Source organism: Aspergillus mulundensis, assembly GCF_003369625.1.
Source record: "Aspergillus mulundensis strain DSM 5745 chromosome Unknown scaffold_13, whole genome shotgun sequence".
Taxonomy (NCBI): domain Eukaryota; kingdom Fungi; phylum Ascomycota; class Eurotiomycetes; order Eurotiales; family Aspergillaceae; genus Aspergillus; species Aspergillus mulundensis.
Window position 1 is genome coordinate 353972 of NW_020797901.1, and position 17683 is coordinate 371654.

The following is a 17683-nucleotide window of genomic DNA, read 5'->3' on the forward strand; positions in this document are numbered from 1 at the left end:
CGGAGATCTCCCGAGTCGACCATGGCCAGATTGTCTACTGCAGGCCGAGAAAATCCGGGAATACCCCAGAGAACAACAATTTGCAGGTAGAATAGCCTGGCAAATGATGGATAGATACCGATAGGGGAGAAGAGCAAGCATGGCGTTTATCGGGGCTGCAAGATCAAAACCCAACTGTTTCTTCCTTCATCTGGACCATTCGGGCTTTCTATCAAGCGGGCGATGAGGACTTGAATTCCAAACATCGCAAAGCCAGTATTGGAAGTAACAGACCATGGTCTCACTTTTGGAGAAGGGTCTGCTGAGGGAATCTGTCCGTACGCTTCGGAAGGGTCCTCAAGTGAGCGGGGAAGGTCGAAGACAGCGGGGAAAGCGTGGGAACATGGGGAGTTGGAGATAAGCTGGATCCGGGGATGTCGAAGTCAGTCATTCGTCCACCATCAAATTAATCAATCTTGGAATAGGAATTTCTCCAGCTTGGAATGCAGATGTTTTTGGGAGCACGAGAGACAACGGCGATACCTTGCGAGCAGGTGGCAGACCCTTCGAAGACGGGGTGGAACCTTTCCTTCTAGTCATCCTATTTTAGGGACCTCGCCGTCTTTCTTCTTTCTCTGTTGCCTAGGCCGAGGCCAGTGTTCCACCGGTCTGTTCGAAGAGAGCAATACGGAAGGTGGCTTGCTACGTATCTCGGTACGCGGCCCAGCACAGCCACCACCACGATCCGTATCCAGCAAGCCCAGCATACGCAATCGGCTTCAACCTCACGCTAATTGGACTACACTGGTATGTCACTTCTCGACAACATCATCAGCTCATTAACAAATCATATGTCAGTCTCATTCATTAATCATTCCGTCGCTAAGCTCAAGAGTATCGTCTATCTCCACATCTCACCTTGCATTCTGACCATTGACTCCAGACTCTGCCGTACCATCGGACTTCTTGCGCCTATGCGGATCCCTGTTTTGTTCTGCGTGTTTCCTAACAGCCCTCAACACTTGAACAGCCATGTACAACAAGCCCATTACGCCGGCAATCACAGCATAAGCAATCACAGCACTCTTGGGCGTCTTGGGATTACGGTCGATGCCTGCCAAGCGGAAACCAAGGCCTCCGGTAACGACTCCTAGGATGATCGCAAAACGACCTAGCCATCGATGGAGAATGGCAAAGATACTCTTTCCTCCCGTGCGCCGAAAATGCAGGTGCTGTAACAGGCCCATGGCTGGCTGGAACAAAATGAGAAGACCAATGACAATGAGGCCAAGAATTGGGTGGGCGTTATCTAGAATATCACCGTCTGTTCCCATTTTGAGACCCAACCCCATTCCTGCAATAACCAACAAAAGGGTGAAGACCTGAAGTGGCGCATGCACCTTGGGGACAACGCCACGCAGAGGAAGAGCAAGAAGCAGTCCAAAAGATGGGAACAGAATGACAAACGAAATGCTCATGATGACACCGTGAGCAATCAGTATACCTGCGCCGCCTTCCGCCTGTCCTCCAATTTCACTAGGCTGATTGCTGGGGTCCCTTGGGTCGTACTCGAGGAAGGGGTTATCTGACGTCGTAACGGCCTTTGACAAGGCAATACTGGTTGTGCCAAAGTCATCGTGAATGCTAATGTCGGCTTCGGGGCTGTCTGAATTGAGGGAGGCACCTTGTTTATATGCAAAGATCCAAGGAGAGTTGGCTGAATAATTGCACGTATCACACCGCACGTTCGCGGTCATTATGCCAGATTGAACGCCACTGCCTTCAAGGAGGGAAACCTCGGCGTCAGGATTGTGTCTGGGCTGGACATGCCCCGTCCCTAAGCGGGGAGATATCGTCACATTGGACGACGATGAATAGAGAACAAAAATGCTTGCACCCGTCATTTCTGTCCCCTGACCAAGAGCTACCCATCTTAGGGTTGTGGGAGCTTGAATTTGAAAAAAGATTGGCCCAGAGCCCGAGGACACAGTGGTCTCAGGAACTGTGATACTATAGAAGATCTCACTCTGTCCTCTGGGCGAGAAGGTGGAAATTTGGGCCGCGACAAAGGAACCTGTTCAGGTCAGCAGGGTCGAAAAGGTGAAAGTAATGCCTGGACTAAAAATAGCTTTCAGGAGAACATACAGAGTCCTAATGTAACGGCTTTCAATGAAAGCATCGAGCATTTCATCGTGGGTCTTGAGAATAAGATCGTTGTTTGGTTATGATGGAGACGCAAACCACCTCGGGATGGCCCCTCTATATATGTCAAAGCATCCAAGGCCAGGTCCTTTTCTTTCGATGACAACCATGACAAAAAGTCTGAAACACTGCCACAGTAAATTCAGCGCCATGGGGATACGAAGCCTTTGTGCCCTGGCATCACATTGCGCCGCCGCCGCCCTCCTTTGTTGGTTCCGTTGAACTTGAATTTGACTTTCGGGCTCCCGACGGACGCCAGCACTGGGAGATTGTGGCGAACCTGAGTGGCCGTTTCCCAAGGCTAAGATGATTCTTCGACTCCGATGGTCCTTTGGGCGCGGACTCAGCCTTTCTTGGCCTTGGTCGCTGCGCGTCCACCATGCACGTCTCGTCATCCTGACAAGACAGCATAAAGTAGGCTGGAGTGCGTATTGCTAGATGGTAGGCTAATTGTTTGCTAGACGCAGGAAAAGGGCTTGGTGTAGCAAATTCCCACTTACCAAAAGAAGATTGATGTCGTTAAAACCTAACAACGGCAGAGGAAAGCTAAGCGATGGGCTCTCGTGTTCCGATCCCGGGCTCATTCTAAATAAGGTCGAAGCCGCCGTGCTACTCGCCAGTGCAGAGACGCAGCTGTTTCTAGCTTTCTGAACGTGGTCCGTGTAAGCTGCTCGGCAGTTCAGCGTCACTTTATTGGTGTGAGCTGCTAGGTGTCTCGGGATATCAATGGTTACACCCATATTCCGAACCATTGCTTAGAATGTCATCGGGACTTATCTATAGCGGAGTGGTTAATTGTACCATATAGGGCAAACCGGTCAATACTTCACATACAATGGCGGTGGTATGATCGTCCATGGCCCGGTTATGGTAGCGAACAAGTCCTTATTATGTGGTGAATACTCCTAGCTGATAGGCTAGACCATGATTTCGAATAAAATTGCAGCTTCCGGCAGAACCGATACCTGACCACGGTCTGAAACTCGAAACAATTCACGACAGATGCCTCCTAGAACAACAACAGACGCAGAAATCAGCCTTCTGACTATGGACGCTTTCCACCCTATGCGAACACCTAAAAGTAACCATGGAACCGGGCCCAAACGTCATGTTCCACCCTCACCGAGAAACGGCACTCCTTGGCAATGTCCCAGAGCGTCTCACAGGCGAAGTCGAACTCACCCATGGTCTTAAGATCTTCATCAGTATGGTCATAGCGGGCGGGAACATCCAACATTCCATTCGGGATGTCATCACGGGGAACAAGGGTGAGGATCGAGAAGTTTGGGAGTTCGTCATGCAGCTCGTGCTCGGGCAAGTCGATGGTACGCATGTTCAGGGAGCCCACGACATCGATGATCGGGAAGCTGATGTTCTTGATATGGAGGCAATGAATGCTGGGAGGGAGTTCCTGCTTCGGAGTGTATGGGTACTGGTCAATTTCTAGATGCATGAGCTTTGTGAATGATGCGAAGGAGCCGTACTTCGAGCATCTGCTCCAGTTGGTGGGATCGATCACCTCCCAGTCGAGATTGCAGAAAAGTGTCACGATATTTTCCTGCTGCGAGGCAAGAATCGAGACAAGCTCTGAGGGGTCAAACTGGATTGATTCGTTCATGGTGTTCCCGTCGAAGTTGCTTCCGAAATACTTGAAGACTTTGAGCTCTTTGCATCCAGCCACTATCTGAGTCAGAGTCTCGGCGTCGAGGCAAGCTGCTGCAAGTGTAAGAGTTGAGATGTTCAAGGTGCCTGGCTCGAAATCGAATAGCGGACAACCCTCAGCGTCGCCGTTGAGGCCGATCAAGGTAAAGTTCTCGAGCTGAGGAAGCTCCATGACGGCATCGAGGTTCATCATGGAATCACATTCGGTAAGCATCATATCCCTTATGACCACTGACTTCAAGTTCCTCAGGTATGGTTGTTCAATCATGACGTCTTCAGAGCACGGGGTGAACAAAGGCGCAAGGTCATCCAGTCCTTCATCACCTAACACGAGTTCTAGATGCTCGAGGTTGGACATGCGAGAAGCCAAGAGGAGCAGGTAAGGGTTTGATCTCATCTCTACTGTCTCCATGAACAATTGAGCCTTGTCGGTAGGGAGCTGCTGGAAGCCAGCTGCGAGCGTTTTCAACGTGTCAGCGTCAAAGTCGGCTTTACGGACATGATCATCGTCGCCATCGTTCCCAGAGGTGTCGATGGTGGCGGATTGAACACGAGCGGCGAGATCAGGGCGTTCGATTAGTGTCCTAACTAAACGGACCATGGCAACGAGGTGTCCAGGTAGGATACCTCGGCTGTTGCAACATTGGCAGCGCGCCTCTTGCTCAAAACGAGTGTACAGGAAGGGTTGTGCGATTGAGTAGAGAAGCTTGGAGGTTAGGCACAGAGCTTGGAGCTCGTCCTTGAGAACCATATGGTTCAAGAAAGAGCAGATGATGAGAAGAATCTCGTTAGGGAGATCGAGTAGCCTCGCCATGATGCTTGTGAATGATGACAAGGCGAAGGGCGAGTGAGTGGTTGATGGGAGAGGATGGAAGAGGATGTGTTATGAGGAAAGGGAAGATGGTGAAAGGGAGAGGAGTTTTGTGAGCCAAATGGCGGCTGTTTTACTCCGTGAGACACATTCCCACTCAAACACTGCACTGGACTCACCAGCCTGGCCATGGCCCAGTCTGTATCACACTGTTTCCACGATTTCTTTGCTCTTCATCTTAACCATCCGGCCGCAGCCTATTACTATATCACGCCCTCTACCAAACTTCAACTGCTTCAGCATGCCTGGTCAAATTCAGACTCCCTGCTACCGGCCAAGGTTTAGGTATTTCACAACCAGACCAGCTTTTGATTGTAGCCAACATCAGGATCCATGAGTGTCCACACCCCAAGCTCTGAGTAGTAAAGGGTTGGAGAAGGTAACATTTATTAGAGAACCATTGTTGATAAGTCTTCACGCAACCACTAACACAGCAGCCTACTCAGAATCTGAAGCAGCCTGACACTCGACTCCAACTCCCCCAGAGACCCCTTCACACACAACAATACCCTCTTGTCCCTCTGGCGTTTTGACATGGATATCTTTCAGTGCGATGCCCTCACAGACCGCATTTGGCGAACAGATAATCTCAGCAACAACATCCCCCTCAGCACCCGACGATGTCCCATACACATTCTCGAATGTGATGTCCGTCACATTGACCTGCGACGGGTAGGCCGCGCACTCGTCTGCCGCGATGTTGAAGTAGCATGAGTCTAAAACGACGGGGTAATCGGTGTTCTCCACGTGGATGTTCTTGTACGTGATGTTGTTGATCCTCCCCAAGCCGACTCCTTCGCCGGCCCAAGCTTTAAGACGCGCGCCGTTCTGCAATTGTTAGGCTTAGTAGGCACTGGCAGCAGGTTGGGGGCTTCACATACCTCGCCATTGAGGAGCGTGACATTCTCGATGTACGCATGCTCGATGATATCCACGACGCCAGGGTACTGCCCGATACTTCCCATGGAAACGCCATGGGTGTTATTACACCACAGGTTTTGCACGAAGATGTTGGTGGTGTTGGGTTTGGGAGAGAAGCAGTCGTCACCGATGTCAACGCGGGAGTTGGTAACGGACAGCCCGTTCACTCTGAGTGAGTCGAACCCGTCGGTGTTCTTCGGTTCAGCCTATCAGGTATGATCAGTCATATGTATCTCTGGAAGAAATCGAAGCCTGGAGACGTACCGAGGCGTTCGTTGAATAGGCATTGATGAAGACGCCATCGAACGAAATATCCTTGCTGTCAACGAGGAAGTTCGTCCAGCATGGCGAGTTGAGCTCCGTGATGCCTTCCACGGAGAGACGCGTTGCGTTTTCCGCCACGAAGAGGATGGGTCGGTAGTACGTGTTGTCAGGATCCTTCAACCCATTAGCTCCATCGTCGCCCAGACAGAAAAGAAGGAATTGAACAATACCAGAATCTCCTGCCCAGCAAATTCATTATACCACCGCTGTCCATTCCCATTCAGCGTCCCGCTTCCAAAAATGCTGACATCGCGGCCTCCCCATCGCCAAAAGGAAATCGACTTCTGGAAGTCATAGTAAAAGTTGTTTTCTTGCCAGTACTCTACGTCGTCGGTAAACTGGGACGCCACATTAGCATCGGCGATTCGCTAATGAGTACACACAGCACGCTCTGAGAGAATCATACCTTCAACTCCCCGTCTAGCTGCACCTCGACATTATCCAAAAATGTGAGATCAAGCTTCCGCCCAATAACATACTTCTTCCCCTTCTTCAGAAGCAACCGTCCACCATGATTCGCGCGACGCAAGCCCCAGAGAAAGTCAGCTGAGATGTCGTCAGTATCGTTGTGTGAGTGGCGTATTGTCACCGTCCGTCGGTCATGGTGCTTTGGATGGTTGTGTGCGCCGATTCTTCTGAGCTCCGCTACATCCTTGACGGAGTATACGTTTGCGCCTGCTGGTTGGCTAGCGAACGAATCGAAAGCAAGACTGCTGGCGGTGGTTGCGCAGAGCGCGACGAGAGGGAAGAAGTTCAATTTCATGGTATCTGGTGGTTGATCTTCTGAATTGAGCTGGAGCAGCTCTGCTAAATCGAGCTTTTATAAGGCGAGCTGTGTGAGCTCATCGCACGCATCAGTGCTGCAATTTCTCCGCCTGTAATGGGCCATGGCCATTTCCGGTGGAGATCCAAGAGCTCAACTGGTGGGGGAAAAGACATTGAGTGTCTCTAGACGTCGGAAAATGAAACGCGGCAGTTGCTGCATTCGAAATTGAAATTGGAGATCCTACCCCGGATCTGGGGCACGATGATCCTCTCATGAAGCTCCTGGCCGTAATTTCTCCGAAGAACAAGACTCAATCCCACCAATCAGGTCAAACAACAATAACTTGTGCAAGGTACAGGGTATATTGAATCGATTAATTGAGATGCCTGATGAGAATGCAGTATATATTAGCGTTGTCTAATAGATACACAGCTCGGCAGATGCAGATTATGTACGTCGCCAGAATGGCTTCATCACCGACCTCACATAGAAAAGCAGGTATACCATCAGGTAGTTGGTGATTACAAACGCCAGGAAAATGCCAAAATACGGCCAGATCTTGGACGAGTCAAGTCCGATGGTTGAGAGATACTAGCACCAGTATTAGCAACGCGCTGATGGAACAGAACGCACTCAAGGCTAGGGATCTTACATCATCTCCGTAACTATACTCGCAGTATCCGCACTCCCCTGAACTATCAGGGTTGGAGAGATACCCAACGCCCTTTTCAGCAAGCCATGAGCCCGCATACTCCCCACAGGTCATGTTAAGAGGGCTTTGGAACACGGTCAATTCGCTCTCATCACAAATGACTGGCACGCCGCGGAGGACTGATGTCAAGACGCCTCCAATCCAGTACGTAAAGGGTGTCGTGTAGTACATAGTGTACGCCCAGAACACAGGCATATTTTGGTGAGGTTGCAAAATACCGTTGAACAACTCGCACATGATAATGAAGAAGGGCATTAGAGTTGCTGCCACCATTGAGTCGGCACTGTGTTATCCGGATGTTAGCATGAACTAATAGCGAGAAGGCCAGGGTAAGGCTGGTTGGAAGACTCACCTCAAGGCAGCGATCCATTGCCCCCAGGAAGTTGCGAACAGGAAAAACAAGAAAAACATAATGAAGCTGTATCCCGCAGCGAATCCCAGAGGAAGCCCGACAATGAAATAGTACAGGACGAAGAAGACCACTGCACTGATTATGGCGTACGGTATTTCACAGATAATCTGAGCAGTGCAGAACGCAACCCATCCATATGCTCCGCTGGGCCCTTCTCGAGCCTGCCACAGGTCACGGTTCATGATGAACCGCATACTGATCGCATTGATGAACTCAGGTACCAGCATCAGAACCAAGAAGCACGAGAAGGCCTTGGACTGCAGGTCTGTGGCGCTATTAGAGATCTGGAGATAAGTAAGACCGTTGATGAGGGCGTGCAAGAACGAAGCGTAGAGTCGAGAGTATGGGTACTCGGGACTTCTCCAGAACTGCCGAAATGTTCTTTGGGTCAAGAAAAGAATCTGGCGAGGAAGTGCGGGCATGCTGCGTGGTTCAGCAGCGACATTCGAGCTCTCACGCTTCATGTTTCTGATCCCAGATATTTCCTGCTGGACCTGCTGGGCTTCGAAAGACTGGTTCCAAACTTCAGCCCAATCGACACTGCTCGCCGTGTTCTTTGTACCTCCAACAACAACTTCAATAATGTAATCGGCAGCATTGGTGACATTCTCAGGTTTCTCACCATATTTGGTGAAGTACTCGAAGATAGAGCGCCCGGATTCCCCTACTTCTCCAAAATAGTAGGTCTTACCACCAGGACTTAGAGCCAGTACTCGATCGAACAGCTCGAACTGTTCCTGGTTGGCTTGGTGGATGGTACATAAAATCGCCAGACCCTGGTCGGCGAGCCGTCTTAGAAGCGCACAGATACTGGACGCAGCCTGGCTGTCTAGACCACTTGTGGGCTCGTCCAGGAACAATAGCAGTTCCGGTCTTGCGCAAAGCTCAACGCCGATAGTCACACGCTTTCTCTTCTCGATATCTAACGAGCCGATGATGGCGTTCTGCAGGTCAACCAAGTCCAATGTCGCTAAGACCGTTCTTGCATAAGCCAACTTCTCGCTATCAGGTACGTCCGAATCCTGGCGAAGAAGTGCAGAGAACTCGAAGGCTTCGCGAATAGTACTGCTCTCATCATGGATATCCATTTGTTCGCAGTAGCCGATGCGTGATTTGAATGAAGAGTCGATAGGATTTCCGTCAATATATATCGTGCCCGTGAGTTCGCCGGAGGTTTGTCTTTGGGTAAGTGCAGTCAACACTGTAAGGGTCAGAATATGCAAAACCCAGACGGGCTAGGGTCACTTACATGTTGATTTCCCAGCTCCAGAAGCTCCAACCAAAGCAGTGAGGGAACCGGGTCTACAGTATCCGCTAACGCCATCTAACAACTTACGCTCCTCCTTGTTCACTCGCACAAATAGCTCGAGGTTATCCCAAGTGAAGGCCGACTTGGTTGCAGTAAGAGCTTGCGCAGATTGGCCATCTAGACTTGACGATGCTGGCGCTGTTAGATCAATAGGCACAGGACGCCCTTCTTCATCGTCACCGTTGGTAGTTTTCAGGTGTTTCCGCGACTTTTTGTACTGGACTGGTCCGGCACTGTCCGGTTCCCATTCCATGATTTCACTCAGAACGCATTGAGCCGCGACAAAAGCAACGGTGAATAGACAGAGAATACCGAAGTTGCGCCAAACATTACTGAAATAGAAACCGTATTTCTCGGCCAAGTAGTCATCCCCGTTCACGATAGTGCTGCCTACTTGACTTCCAGCCTGGGCACATGTCTGGTAAACAACATCAGTATAGCCTGGTCCTGCGGGGACAACTGAGGCTGGTGAGCAAGTGAAATTCAGATTGTGGAATTCTGCGGCCATCATTGCCTCGTATGTGTATAGCGCTGGTGTGATGTAGGCTATCCAGCCGACCCAGGGGACATCGGCCATCATCTTGTCTACAGAGAGCACATAGCCTCCGAAAACAATGCAGAGCAAGACAAGGAATCCGGTGTAGCGAAGGGCAACCTCGAAGTTGGAAGACGCGGCGGCAAACAATCGGAATTGAGCCGTCAACGATATTGTGCACATATAGATAAAGAGGAAATCGATGAAAAAGGCACCGGCCTGGAATATGGTTAGCTCATAAACGTACACATGTCTCTTGGAAACTTACGTCAGACTTCAATCCTGACAGAAAATAGACCACGATCAGATAGAGGAAAGCAAGAAGGGCGGCGATGAAAATGTCTGCAATAACCCGAGCCAGGCATACAGCACTAGGCCGGACAAACGCAAACTTCTTTTGCCGACTAAGGATGTCGCGGCCTTGCATTGCCTCTTCCAATTCGGACATCTGGAGCCAAGCCAGGAGAATGGACGAGTAGAAGATCACACCTCCCCGACTGTACATGCCATCTGTCGTTTGCGGTTGGTCATAGAACATGGAACCGACAAGAAGCCCGTATATCACTGAGGAAATGATCTTGATGTACAGAGGTGACATGTGACCCCGGATCTGCCATCCTTGGCGTCTCGCACACAGGATTATCTGTCGGAAAAAGGAGATAGTATATGGAGATTTGGAGGAAACAAATCGAGACTTGTCGGTTTGAAGCGCCTTCTTGATGTCCTCCACACTTCCGTAATCGGTATCGGCATGCGATTCGGCTCGGCTTTTCCCACTGAGGCCCTGATCGTTATATCTCAGTACTTCCTGCTGTATGTTTGAGAACGCAGCGCTTTTTCTGAACGCTTGTTCCAGCTCGATTGGTCCTTTCGGTGCGCGCATTTCCCACCCTGGCCGGAATCTTCTTCTTTCTGGAACAGTGACACTGGTCAGAAAGTCGCTTACAGTTTGCATCTCTCCACACTCGTATCCCAGATCTTGGAAGTATGCCATTGCCTCATGGGCGGGCCCTTGATAGATCATTCGCCCTTCATCGATAAGCAGGACCTTATCGACCAGGTCGTAGATAGCATCAGACGCTTGGTACAGGGTCATCAACGTAGCTTTGCCGCAAGTATCTGTCATGATACGCAAGCTCCGAGCATAGTCCAGAGCGGACGACGCATCAAGGCCTCTGGTCGAGTTATCCCAGCACATCACTGATGAGTCTGTGGCCAGGGATTCGATGATCGAAATTCGTTTGCGTTCACCACCGGACACTCCTCGAATATACTCGTTTCCAACTAATGTATCCATGGTGTGCGCCATCCCGAACACTCTGCCATAGATTTCGAGGTACCGTGGAATTCTATCATGATATCTTTTTGGCGTCTTGCTCTGGAGTGCAAACTCCAAAGTCTGCCGAACATTGAGCGTGGGAAAATGCACATCATCTTCCGGGACATAGGCAACCTGACCTCGGTAGTGTTTTTTGACATCTTCTAGGCTGAGGCCGGAATAATCAATTGAGCCAGTCACACCAAGGAAAGACGAGTGGTAGCCAGCGACTGTGCGTAGGAATGTCGAGCAGCCAGCCCCTGGTCGTCCCAGAACGCTATGAGAATTGGTCAGCATTATAAAGTGCATACAGAATGGTTGTACTTACAGCATTATCTCGCCACTCCGAACCACCCCAGTGAGATCGCAGATCAATTGACGTCCACTCTCCGGCTCGGGCTTCTTCATCCACGGCTTTACCGTCCCTTCATAGACATCTTGGAAGGTGAGAGTTCGCCATAATGCGGTTCCTAGCGTCTTGACATTGACATGCTCTCCTCCCGCACCCCACGTCGAAAGTGACTGGAAACCTACTCCGAGATTGGGCTTCTTCCTTCCTGCTTCAAGTTCTGCCTCTAAAAACTTGTCGAAGGAGGAATGGGGCTCCGAGTAGTCGTGGCCATGGCCTTTGTTTGTAAGTGTGCGGTGGATTTCTGCAATGGCATCTTCATCTTCATATGTCAAGTTCACCTGCGGAGAGGATGGTCTGTCTGCTTGGTTCCCAGGGTCCTGTGAGGAAGTGAGAGTAGAATTACCTTGCGGGCGAGAGTGAAGACGAGCAGGCATTGCACCTTACTTTGCCCAAGAGGGACTGAGGAAAAGGAGTTCGCTGTCAACTGGAACGCATATACTAATGTGCACCTTTACGATCAACAGACTGAAAGGCGTTGCTCGTTATATACGTTGTTGAGCCAGGCAGAAGCCAGCGGATATACTACATGCACTAGATCAATCAGGAAGCCAAGAAGCACAAGCAGATGGTGAGTCAAGATGTTGACACTGCGTATCGATCATGGATGGAATCAGGCCCGCACAGGCACGCAATGATGTCTTAAGGCTGCTTCTCAGTGGAGGCGCCACCTGGGCCAGAGTCGGAAAGGTGCCCATGCTGAGGGTTTCAAATTCGCCAGATCTCTCTGATTGGCGCCGAAGAAAAAACGGTGACAATAAGAATTTTCGAACATCCGGCGTGTCATTTTCCCCCTCTGGCAGGTCGCCTGAGAAGGCCCGAGGTCATTCCGGTCTGGAGCTTGGGTCTCTCTAGCGTACCAGGGAAGAAGCAGAGCATGATGTGGGAGGAGGGACTAGCGAGCAAAAGAAAGAGAGCTGATTGGCATCGACTGAGGATACGGTAGGGTGGCCACCAAAGATCATGGCTGCCCCACTGCGAACGGGTTTTCCACTTTTCCTCTTCACAGCACGCGCCTATGCTGAAGATGGGTGATCTGGAGGTGCGATAGGAAGGACATGTTTGATAGGCGGTTATGGAAATCTATGATCAGCTTTGAGTTCAATCTTGTTATCGCGATAGGAATCTCTGGGGTGCAGACAACCTAGCGGTGGTGAACCTACGGTACCCTAAGATCATCAAGGAACGTGCGCAACCGGCAGCTTTCTTTTTTTCAGGATTCTCGCGATTGGCGCTGTGAGCGCCGCCATACTGGAAATAGGCAAAATATCGCCGAAGGATCCATTATTAATTTGAACCAAGAGGCTGGAAGAACCCCGGAGAAGAATTGGAAGAGGAAGGTCGCGGGAGTGGAGAAGACCAGTCGGCTTGTCCGGACTCCGCGGGCCCGGCACGTGATTGATAGGTATAGAAGAGAGGTCTATACAGTTCTTTTAGTTATATACACCTTTCGCAAATAGAAGCATCAATCATGCTCTGCGTGCATTAGGTAGAGGTATGTACAAGGCTAGAGATATCAAGATGTAAATCTGCTCTGGAAGTATCTTTCGAACGTCATGACCTTCAGATCCGGGAACAGATCATTATGGACCTGGCCCGGTGGCCGCCAGAACCGCCCTGACCCCTGCATCCCCTTGACGAGCATCCAAAAGTCATCCGGAAAGGCGCTCTTTCCTTTGACCTCTTCCGGAATATCCTGCGGATCCTTCCAAGCGCGGTGCATAGCCTCAATCGGATATACCACCTTCCTCACTTCCTTCTTCGAGTACTTCTCCAAGAGAGCCGCTAGCTCGTTGTAACTTAAGTGGTCACTCACGATGTTTAGCGACTTATTTTCCGAGACACTGGGATTATCGATAGTGGCCACCAGGAATGCCGCGAGGTCGTTGATATGTGTGAAGTCGACCTTAGCATCGGCGTCGCCTAGAATGTGCAGGGTATAAGAGGGCGCATCTCGCTGAGTCCATGGGCACCAGACTTTCTCTCGGTCCTGGTTGTAGAAGTCGCCGCAGCCGATGAGCGTGTAGGTCATTCTGCCTGCGGCGATGGCCGGATGATGGAGAGCTATGGAAATGGCCTCCTCTTTCATGTTCCATGTCTATATATTATGTTAGCGTTCGTCTGCCTCGTAGGGGGCTTGCAGAAGGTCATACAGGGTGTAGGATTCCACGACCTTTCTCATCCGTGTAGATATGGTGCATGCCGTATTCGCTAGGGAAAAAGCGCCTGACGCCAGCCTTGTCGGCTGCGTCTTGGATTTTGCCTTGCGTTGTGAGGGCTTTCCCGTTCAAAGCGCTGACAACAACCTCTACTCCGCCCAGGGTCGAGGCTATTTCATCCGTGCTTGCTTCCAGTATATCCATCCCAACAGTCTTCAGTCGCCTCTTATCTTCTGAGCCGACAGCGATATCTTTTGCCTTGTCTTCCGAAGCAGGCTGGTCAATCGAGATGATCTCGTGGAAGGTTGTGCTGAGAAGGGCTCGTAGCATTGCCTGGCCGATCTGGCCACTGGAGCCGAAGAGTGCGATCTTTGTCATCTTTTAATTATACTATATAGCTATATGAGATGACCTTGCAATCCATGATGTTAGAGGATATATGTGTATTGGCTAAAGCCGTGGTGTATCATTCCCACGTCATCCGGATATACGGAACAGCGGTCCACTTTTGAGGTCGCTCAAGTATACACGACACTGGGTAACATCGAAATCGAGCTTGGAACTCGATAATCCGTCTGATTGCCATAGTATTGACAGTCAACTAGAATGCGGAAACACCCTGCTGTAGCCTGTATAGATAACCCCGGTGGCCGTCGACAGGTTTTACCTAATGTTTTCGTGATCCTTCTACCTTGCAGCAAGGCGACTTGATGAGCGACGTTGCGCGATCCTCGCAAATTTATGGCCATGAACGACATCCCGTGGGGCATTGCAGATTAATTTGATGTGTATCGTTTATCCGTCATTCAAAGCGCAAGGAAATTGGGGTCCCAAAGTTCCGGTATCTTGTAGTAGGAGGGATCAAACATGTTGTTGAAGTCGAGAGGCGAGAAATCGTTCGGGTTGCTGGTCAGCATCGACAGGGGATCAAATGAGAACTCAGATGTCGAAGAGCCAAAGTCGGGTGTGTGTATAGCGGACGGTCCAACATCCGATAAGTCGCTTTCAGGCTGACCCTGGAAATCCTCATAAGGCAAACCTCGGATGACGTGATGACATGTCTTCACTGCTCGCAGCGCAGCCTCCTCGATTTTCTTCAAAGGATCATCGCCATTCAGCCGCGCTTTGATAGACGCCAGGGCCATGCTCGTGAAGACGAAGACCTTGCAGCCATTTCCTTTTGGAGATATCCGACTGCCAAAATTTTCCTGAGTTCGCTCCAGAACATGTAGTAAGACTTCCTGCTGGGACCGAACTATGTCATTTAATGATCCACTATGCATTGAAGGTGCTGAGTTTGACCCTGCTTCTGTAAACTGTAGAGACAACTCTATGCAGAGCGTTGTAGCAGCATGAGCACACTCTTCGCGGAACATCCCACCACCAATATGCCCTAAGCAAGGTGTTCGAGACGACTGCAAGCTGGGTAGCGGTGACTCGAACTGGTTAAGCATCTCCAACGATGACTCCAAACAAACCTTGCGGGAGTAAGAATATTTGGGTGACAAAGAGATACTCAAGGAGAAAGGCCGGTGCAGAATGAGAAGCGACCTGTGTAGCAGAAAGAGCATAAACGACCTCGCGAAGGATGCGACCCCGTCCGAGGCGGGAGTAGGAAACGGTATCAGAGCCTCGTTCATGGATCGCACAAGATCTTCTCCAAGACGCAACGCTTCATCATATGGCAATGTAAATTGCAAACTGTTCACGGCCTTAGCGATGCGCACCCGTAACGGAAATGACTGAGAAAGCATAGTCTGGAAGCTGGACTGGGTCAATATTGTTCTATCCTTTGCCATAGGAGCCTCCAGCATTTCCTCGGTGAGATCCGAATCATCCAAATTCGATGGCGGATCGCAGTCATACTGGTCGGGGTCAATGGACGGCGGAACCCCAACATCAATGGACGCTTGCAAATCTAGCTCCAAGACCGTGGCCCATAGCCGACGACGCATCTCCGCCCAAAATGGTGTCATCTTGGGGAAACGTGTAGGATCTCGATGCATCCCCATTATCGTGGCTGAATGAATGAGTGAGCCTGAGGTAAGCCAGACGACATCACCGTCGACAGCCAGCGCTTGTCGCGCAATCATTAAGAGACACTGTATTTGCATAATGTCAAACTTGGCTGTGGCACTCATGAACAAAGACCCAATCCAGGATTGAATCCCGAGCATCCAAGTGACAGCAACATCATGTAACGTATCATTACCATTGACCGTAGTCGAAGAGCTAATAAAACAACTTGCTGCAGCCATCAATGCTAGCAGCTTTGCAATGAAGGTTGTGTCAGCAGCCTCGGGCTCTGCCCAGTAGGCCTCGTATTCTTTGAGAAAGCTTGGAACATGCAAGACTCGATATGTAGTCTCAAATGTCGTTAGGTAAAGGTTCAGCAGTTCATCTGTGATATTCCGCGGTGGGAGCATCTCCTTGAGTGAGGCAGGCATTCCTCGCTTCACCTCACCCTGGTATTCTGATTCGCGAGACTTCAGTTCAAACCTGAACTTTTTCATCCTTTGGTAATCAGAGCCTTCAGCCTTGAGATCTTTCTTACGGCCTTGAAGAAACGCCAGTACGTCATGGAGCTATTATGGTTAGCAGGCGGCAACCACCAAGATCCCCATTTGGTCACTTACGAACGTCAATGTTAGGTCCGGGCTAGAACGTCCGTGATAACGTGTGCGACCGTTTCTGCCACGGAAGCAAGCTCTATCAGGTAAATTCCGTACTTGATCCGAGATGGGATCTGGGCCCGGTCGGACTGCGCGCTCCGACACATAGTCGTAGGCTGAGCTTTCGGGTGGTTGAACTGAATTGCCTCTAGCAAGAGCTAATTCCAGCATCTGCACGCGACTTCGCAGTTCTTGTAGTTCATCTTGCCGCCCACGAGGCTTGGTAACGCGATGCTTGGAGTCAAACACATAAAGTCCGTTTCCCACGGAGCTGGCTTCGTCGCTCAGTGCATGTCTTTGCTCGGAGGATGAACTCGCAATAATGGAGCCGGATGCAGCACTCGAAGATGGTTTTGGTGCAGAGAAGACGCACAAGTCCGGCGTTTTGCTTTTGCTACATTGGCCGCAGGGGAGCGATCGGTCGCACTTCAGCTTGCGACGCCTGCAAATCGTACAGGACAGTGCTGGTCTGCGTCTCCGTGGCGCTGATGACTCGGCGTGTTCATCATCCATTATGTCCAGACAGAGTCAAGATATACTAGCGGGTATAGAACTTCACTGAGAATGGAGGTGATTTGAAGTAGTGACTTTCGGCTGATGCAGGCGGGAAGACGGACAGAATTGAGAGCGCAGCGGACGATGAGAACGACGTATGGGGGTATGTCAGATATTTAACTGGCCGATTGGCAGTAGTCTTATTTTCATCGCGCGGACATGGTCGGAATGAATCATTACAGAAGCTGAATGGTGCGTTTGCCTTAACTCCGAGCGACCGGACCTCGGACTTACCGCACCTGGGCAGGTCCGATGAGCCGCCCTATCCTGATCGCACAATGCCAGTCAATCATCTTCACGTGGGACCTGAAATGTACGAGGTACCCTATCATGGATGTGCGCATAGTTATACTTGTTCGAACTTTGAAACCAGGAAGAACAGGCGACAGTGTCATCTGTCAAACAACGTTGAGAAAATGGCTTCCCACATGAAGATGACAAGCTGGCCTAGGTAGGTAATATTCCGAATGCCTCCGCAAGATTTCCCCGCGTCATCATGTCCCAAGGTTTATGTGACAGCTTCTCTCCATCATCTTTCTCAGGGAAATGTCAACCATTCTTTTGGTCGGCGCATTCCTTTTTGCCGACGAAAAAATTCCACTGTCTCTGTCCTTGAAGCGAGGATTGTATTCTTCCACCATTATATGCAGCGTGATCGCTTCGATCCTTTACCCGCCCAGCTCCTTCACCATCATTACCTATGCAAACGCATTCCTTTCCGTTGCTTTTACTCTTCGCGCCGTCGAGCTGCTCATCATCAACCAGCCAAGGCAGTTGGAACGACTGGTCAAAATACGCGATGATTCGACCACGTCCCCGGTATATGTTTGGGAGCCAATGCCACCGGCGTTGAGTTGCCAACGGCTTTTTTGGACTT

At 50.4% G+C, this 17683-nt stretch overlaps 6 protein-coding genes across 6 annotated transcripts; all 6 read right to left on the reverse strand.

Moving 5' to 3' along the window:
• Positions 1-893: 893 nt before the first annotated feature.
• On the reverse strand, positions 894-2170 carry DSM5745_09712 (cytochrome and DOMON domain-containing protein; the record flags this gene model as incomplete). The annotated part of the gene is made up of 2 exons (XM_026751728.1): positions 894-2053; positions 2125-2170. The coding sequence occupies 2 exons, from the start codon at positions 2168-2170 to the stop codon at positions 894-896; spliced, it is 1206 nt and encodes a 401-aa protein (XP_026599460.1).
• A 1086-nt stretch (positions 2171-3256) lies between these two features.
• Positions 3257-4657, reverse strand: DSM5745_09713 (uncharacterized protein; the record flags this gene model as incomplete). The annotated part of the gene is made up of 1 exon (XM_026751729.1): positions 3257-4657. The coding sequence occupies one exon, from the start codon at positions 4655-4657 to the stop codon at positions 3257-3259; it is 1401 nt and encodes a 466-aa protein (XP_026599461.1).
• Positions 4658-5152: 495 nt separating this feature from the next.
• pgxB (putative extracellular exo-polygalacturonase) lies at positions 5153-6722 on the reverse strand (the record flags this gene model as incomplete). The annotated part of the gene is made up of 5 exons (XM_026751730.1): positions 5153-5542; positions 5596-5841; positions 5900-6073; positions 6130-6297; positions 6366-6722. The coding sequence occupies 5 exons, from the start codon at positions 6720-6722 to the stop codon at positions 5153-5155; spliced, it is 1335 nt and encodes a 444-aa protein (XP_026599462.1).
• A 450-nt stretch (positions 6723-7172) lies between these two features.
• DSM5745_09715 (putative ABC multidrug transporter) lies at positions 7173-11797 on the reverse strand (the record flags this gene model as incomplete). Its single annotated transcript, XM_026751731.1, has 6 exons — positions 7173-7316; positions 7378-7720; positions 7790-9050; positions 9099-9912; positions 9962-11288; positions 11340-11797. 6 exons carry the CDS (start codon positions 11795-11797, stop codon positions 7173-7175), a joined length of 4347 nt encoding a protein of 1448 aa, XP_026599463.1.
• Positions 11798-12936: 1139 nt separating this feature from the next.
• On the reverse strand, positions 12937-13957 carry DSM5745_09716 (uncharacterized protein; the record flags this gene model as incomplete). Its single annotated transcript, XM_026751732.1, has 2 exons — positions 12937-13518; positions 13574-13957. 2 exons carry the CDS (start codon positions 13955-13957, stop codon positions 12937-12939), a joined length of 966 nt encoding a protein of 321 aa, XP_026599464.1.
• Positions 13958-14385: 428 nt separating this feature from the next.
• On the reverse strand, positions 14386-16764 carry DSM5745_09717 (putative C6 transcription factor; the record flags this gene model as incomplete). The annotated part of the gene is made up of 2 exons (XM_026751733.1): positions 14386-16164; positions 16216-16764. The coding sequence occupies 2 exons, from the start codon at positions 16762-16764 to the stop codon at positions 14386-14388; spliced, it is 2328 nt and encodes a 775-aa protein (XP_026599465.1).
• Between the last annotated feature and the right edge of the window lie 919 nt (positions 16765-17683).